Here is a 5,911-nt window from a genome sequence, read left to right on the forward strand (position 1 = left end):
AACAGCTTGTGGAGGTGGCGGCATTGGCATACCAGATGGAGGTGGCCGGAACTGCTGGACCTGAGGTGGGGGCATTCCAGGTGGGAGTCCAGGCTGCTGTTGATGCCATGCTGGTTGCCCAGCTCCTGGCATTGGCTGAAATGCTGCTGCCTGAGGTGGGGGTGGTGGTGGTCGGAGGGCAGGAATGGGAGGTGGAGCAACTCCATTAGCAAAGGGGTGAGGAGGCACTGGAACAGCAACGGTACCATTAGCCTGAGCAACATTGGCGAGTGTTGGAGGTGCACTGGCGAATCTCGTATGAGGCCTACTCTTCTGTGCAGTGGGATTGCTTGCAGCCAAAACTCTTTCTGCATCAAATATAAAACATAAGCATATGGTATTGTGACAAAAGGCGTAACTTAATTACAGAAAAATAGATAGTTGCCAAAAACAAAAAGGGGCTGACCTGCTGGCGTGCCATGCCGTTCTCCTTTAGTGTCTTTTTTGTAAGCATATGACACTGTAATTTGGCGATTGCAAAGATATTGCCCATTCATTGCCTATGGAGTGTAAAATAATATCATTGTTAGTGATATAGGAATGCTTCCTCAAGATCATATTTTATAATTAAGAATGATTTTGATTCAGAAATGACAACAAAATCAAAACACGTTTTATTTTAAAAGGGGAACAAACAAGTACAAGTATTCTTTGGACATTGTCTAGAGTATTTGCAGCTGTTGCTATCCAAAGCATAAAAACAAGGCTGAAATTGCAAGCGTAATGGAGGAAAGTCGTCACCTACATTCCTAAAAATGATCCGAAATTTCAAATGTACTGGCATACCTCAATAGCTGAATCAGATGCCTCAAATGAATCATAGCTAATGAAGCCAAAACCACGGGAATTTCCGGTATCAGGATCTCTCATAATCTGTATAAAGGGGCCTGAACATCAGATCATGTGCATAATTTTCAGGGAAATCAATCCCTGTACGATGCAGAGTCGAGATGGGCAAGGAAGTATAATTTGATTTAGATTTTGCTATATCCTCCTAATAATCATCTAAGTACTTAAAAGGAAAATATTACATGAAAAAATGTATAAGCAATCAATACCTTGGGAACATAAGCATTCAAGAAAATTTTTTTATTTAGTAATTTGAAGCATTATTAGAAGGGTAACTTAGGAGGATTTAGAATTATTGTTTACTTGACAGCATATATTTAACTACAGGAGACTACTAAGACAATTATCAAAGAATCAAAATTGTCAATAGTTTCAACCGGCATCAAACACTCAACCAATCAAATAAAGTGCTAAACCAAAATTCCACTTTATGGATCCACCCAACCCGTTTAAGGGAAAAATAATTAGAAAACTTTTCTCTTGGAGGATACATTAGAACAGCATCAAACTCATTTCGTAAGACCACAAACATTTTAGGAGTATACAGCTAACTGCTAAGTGCTCAAAAATGAATGGACCAGTGATCAGAGGATAAAACAATAATATCTGGTTGTTCTACTGAGAAATGCAGATAAGGGGAAAATGAAAAGTATTTAGCAACTGCTACTTGCAGGAAGCTGTTAATTAAGCTATACAATCATGATGCTTCTAGAAGTAATGAAAGATATTAGAAGAAAATAACCTTTGGATTAGTAACAATAACTCCAAATGCACTGAAAGTATCATACAAGAGCTTCTCATCTACATCCTGTAGTAACATCAGGAACAATTATGTTAGATTTCAATGTTCAACATACGTGAACTTGTTGAGCACTTGCATAACTTGGTAACTTACAGGATCAAGGTTGCCAATGAAAAGGTTTGCCCCCACATCCAAGCTCTTTTTATCTTGGGTTGCCTTAAAAATTTAAATAAATAACATAAAATAATCAATACTCTTTAATCATATGGTGAGGACATTGACATGAGATAGTAGAAACACAGCAGGGTATATACGGAAAACACGAATGTTCATACAAACTAATGTAAATATGAAAGACTTATTCCATGCGGAGGAAAAAAAGTGACATACTAACATCTTGCAAAGAGAGATGAGTTGGGAAAAATTATTTAGGTTAATATTTTGCATAGAACTGATATGTAAACAATAAGGAGTGAACTGTGAAGTGAGCAGCTGTGAGGGAAGTGTGTATCATGTTAAGTTGGCATGTGCAAGGTGAATTGAGAAATGTGTGACCAAAAAAATGAACTTCAAGTGTATAGTGCTTGTGAATGGCAAGAGCTTTTAAGGTGCTATGGTGCTATTGTATGCACTAGCAAGTATTTCATTGTGTCTCAATGAAGTCTAGGCTTGAGTTTTAGATCAATAATTTTTTCCTATATTGTCTCCATACTCTACTGTTTAACGTTCAAATCACTTAATTCCAAAAGTAAACATTTAAAGTTTTGTAAGAATCAAGGCAATCCACTAACCAAACACATTCGCTACTCAACTCTGCCAGACAAATGTGATGGTTTCATGGACCAACACATGGAATGGCACCTCTAAAGTCTAAAGAGGAAAACAATCAGATCTCATACCACTAGCACAAGTTAAGGTGGGTTGGCTGTATGGATAAAACAATGCCATCACACAAAGAATATATTTTAGCAAAATCATTGAACAAAAGATACTTCTAATGGTTTCCTCTATATTTAACCTTCCTCTACCCTTATCAACCACATCAGCATCTAACAGGTTCATGTTTCTCACACTAGAGAATCTACTTGGTCATTTCCTCCCATAACTAAACCACCTTCGACGGGTTAAAAACTTTTTTTGGCCAACATCTGCCAACTGTTTCTAAATCCTTAACACTAAATTATAAAACCTAAACCTCAAATCCTCCACAGAATGAGAATTTTTAGAATTAAAAAAGAAAGATCAGCTAATGTTGGCCAACTACAAGTTGTTCCCTATACTTTCTCACAGCTATTTTGCTTCTTTTCTTGGCATTTGCAATGCTTGACCTTAAAATTCTACATACACTCAAGGTTTCATACTTAAATACCAACGCACAAAGAGAGTCATAATAATAAAAACCGCAGACCTTATTTACACGAATTGGCTTGCCGTAAAGTTTAATCATATTAAGCACCTTGATGGCCTGCGATGGAAAAGAAATTCAATGAGCAGCTGATACAACTATGACCTATAGAGAAATAGAACAAAGCATAACACTCAACTGAATAACAATAATAGTAGTAGTAGTGACTTACATAGTCAGCATCTTCTTCACTACGGAATTCAACAAATCCATATCCCTGGTGCTGGTTAGTGACTCTGTCCTTGGGAACATAGACATTAACTGAAAAGGCGCAAGAATGATATCAAACCCTAATGAAAACAACAGCAGATTTGGAGAGAGAGAGAGAGAGAGAGAGAGAGAGAGAGACGAACCGACAGGGCCAGCCTGAACGAAAAGCTCCCAGAGCAACTCCTCAGGAACTTGGGGGTCCAGATTGCCGACATAGGCGGTGGCGTCCTGATTCCTCTCGGCAGAGTGTTGGCCAAGCAAGTTGGCGCCAACACCAGGCGCTATTCGAGTCGTCATAAATGGCAACAGAGGAGGAAGAGAGCGCCGCCGCGACCAACAGTGGGAGAAGGAGAAGGGCCTGCGAGCCGAGTATCTTCTTTTGTCACTGTTTTCTCGTCTCTTCTAGGGAGGTCTTGGACTGGCACACAAGATGCCACTTTTCAGCCATGGTGTAAGTAAAGTTTTTCTATTTTTCTTTTTTAAAAATAGTTCTTTAAAAAAATAATATTTTGGCTCAAGTTGATATATCATATTTCTATTAGTTGTAAATTATTATGTATTTACTATTTAGTCTAATTTTTAGTTAAAATATTTCAAAAGTAACTTAGAGAGTACTATAAAAAAATCGGAGAAAAAAATTCAGTATATATTTTCCCATTTTTTAAAGAAAATCGTTAGACAAAATAATTTTCTAAAATCACTACGCAAAGAAATCACAAAACACTATATAACTAAAATCAATAAATCATGAAAACAGTCACCAATGTAAGCATAACTAAGTCACAAAAACAGTAAAACACAAACACAAACACAAAACAGCAGCAATCCAGTCTCTAGCAGCACATCACTATGCAAAAAAACACAAAATCCTACATAACTGAAATCAATAAATCTTGAAGACAGTCACCATCTAGGCATAACTAAGTCACAAAACAGCAGCAATTCAATCTCCAGCAGCACATCACTATGCAAAGAAATCACAAAATCCTACATAACTGAAATAAATAATCATGAAGATAGTCACCATCTAAGCATAATTAAATCACAAAACAGTAAAAGAAACACAAACACACACAAAACAGCAGCAATTCAGTTTCCAGCAGCACATCACTACTCAAAGAAATCACAAAACACAAAACATCAACACAACAACAGCACAGCAGAACATATGCTGATAACTTAACAATCTAGGCACAATTAAGCCCAAAGCATAGGTTTAATTAACTTAATTAAACACAAAAAAGCTCTGCAGTGAACAGCAAGAGAGCCAAACAACACAGCACAGCAGCGAAGAAGACACAAACTAGAGTACAACACAGCATAGCAGTAGTGAGCAGAGCCATTCAATAATTAATATAATTTGATAATTTCTGAACTAAAAAACAAACATGAACAGCAGGCACTAGTAGTGAGCTATGTGATACAACAAGAGTATTAAGAACCAACTTAAATTACAATGAGTACAAAATTTATCATCAAGAAACTTTAACAAAATTTAACAACAAAAAATAAATGAAAGCACGAACAAACCAGTAACAATTTATCGGTATCAATTTATCATCAATCAGTAAGCCAGTAACAGTTAATCAACTCAGAACAAACAAGAACAAGCCAGTAAATCAATTCAGAACAAACAAGAACAAGGCAGTAACAGTTAATCAACCCAGAACAAACAAGAACAAGCCAGTAACAGAGTTAAAATTTATTATCAAGCAGTGAGCAAAGCCAATCACCCAAGAAAAAGCACCGAGCACTGACGAAGCATCCGAGCATTACCTTCGGCGAGGGCAGTGACAAGAGAGATTTGAGGGAGAGCCACAGACGACGGGAAGCTGGCGACGAACACTGGCGATCTGGCGACGGACGACGGGGAGCTGGCGACGAACACGACAGCGGAGCAGGACCTGGAGACGCTGGCGTTGGGGGAATGGAAGGGCCTTCGAGCACGACGAAACAGGAGGATTGGCGAACGACCACGACGAACCAGGCGGCGACGGTGAGACCAACGGCGGGGCGCGATGGAGGCTAGGTTTGTCCTTTGGGGAGAAATAATGAGAGTATAGATGAGACCGAGGAATCAGGAATGGGGCTCGAGAGTCGAGAGTGGGGCAAGGGCTTCAGGTGACTGAGGACGAGAACCTGGCTCCTCTTTTAAACAAAACGCAAAAACGACGCTGGTTCATAAAAACCGGCCGAATCCCAATTCAATTCGACCGACTGATTTTTGACCGGTTCAACAATTTTAAAAGATTTTTAAAATAGGTTTTTTTAGTTGGATTGAAGTGCAAAACCTTTTAGTTTTTGACCGGAATCAACCGATCCGATCCGACTTTCAGAATTAGTTATCAAAGTTCTTGAAGGAGAGAGTTACTTAGAGAATTTTTAATGCATGGTTTTAATTTTATTTTATTTTGGATTTTATAAAATATCATCTAACATATTTATTTGACCATAAAACTCAATTTAAAATTCAAAGTGAAATTTGTCACTTCAATATTTAAGTCTCATTTTAATTTATTTAAATTATTTTTAATTATTTCAAATAATTTTAATTAAATTGTGAAAATTTAACTAAAATAAAAATTATAAAATTATAAAATTAATAATTTTATGGACTTAAAAATTGAAAATTTAGGTATTTAGATTGAGAGAAAAATTAAAATTTT

General features: G+C 37.2%; 1 protein-coding gene across 1 annotated transcript in view; it reads right to left on the minus strand.

Moving 5' to 3' along the window:
- The window catches only part of LOC107465094 (uncharacterized), a gene marked incomplete in the record, with an annotated part of 9,662 nt that extends 4,289 nt beyond the window's left edge, over positions 1–5,373 (minus strand). Inside the window, 9 exon segments of the mRNA XM_021132127.2 lie at positions 1–347; positions 446–539; positions 826–912; positions 1,631–1,696; positions 1,784–1,846; positions 3,039–3,095; positions 3,208–3,296; positions 3,389–3,663; positions 5,022–5,373. Coding sequence (XP_020987786.1) covers positions 1–347; positions 446–539; positions 826–912; positions 1,631–1,696; positions 1,784–1,846; positions 3,039–3,095; positions 3,208–3,296; positions 3,389–3,542 — 957 coding nt within the window.
- Positions 5,374–5,911: the final 538 nt, after the last annotated feature.

Source organism: Arachis duranensis, chromosome 9, assembly GCF_000817695.3.
Source record: "Arachis duranensis cultivar V14167 chromosome 9, aradu.V14167.gnm2.J7QH, whole genome shotgun sequence".
Taxonomy (NCBI): Eukaryota; Viridiplantae; Streptophyta; class Magnoliopsida; order Fabales; family Fabaceae; genus Arachis; species Arachis duranensis.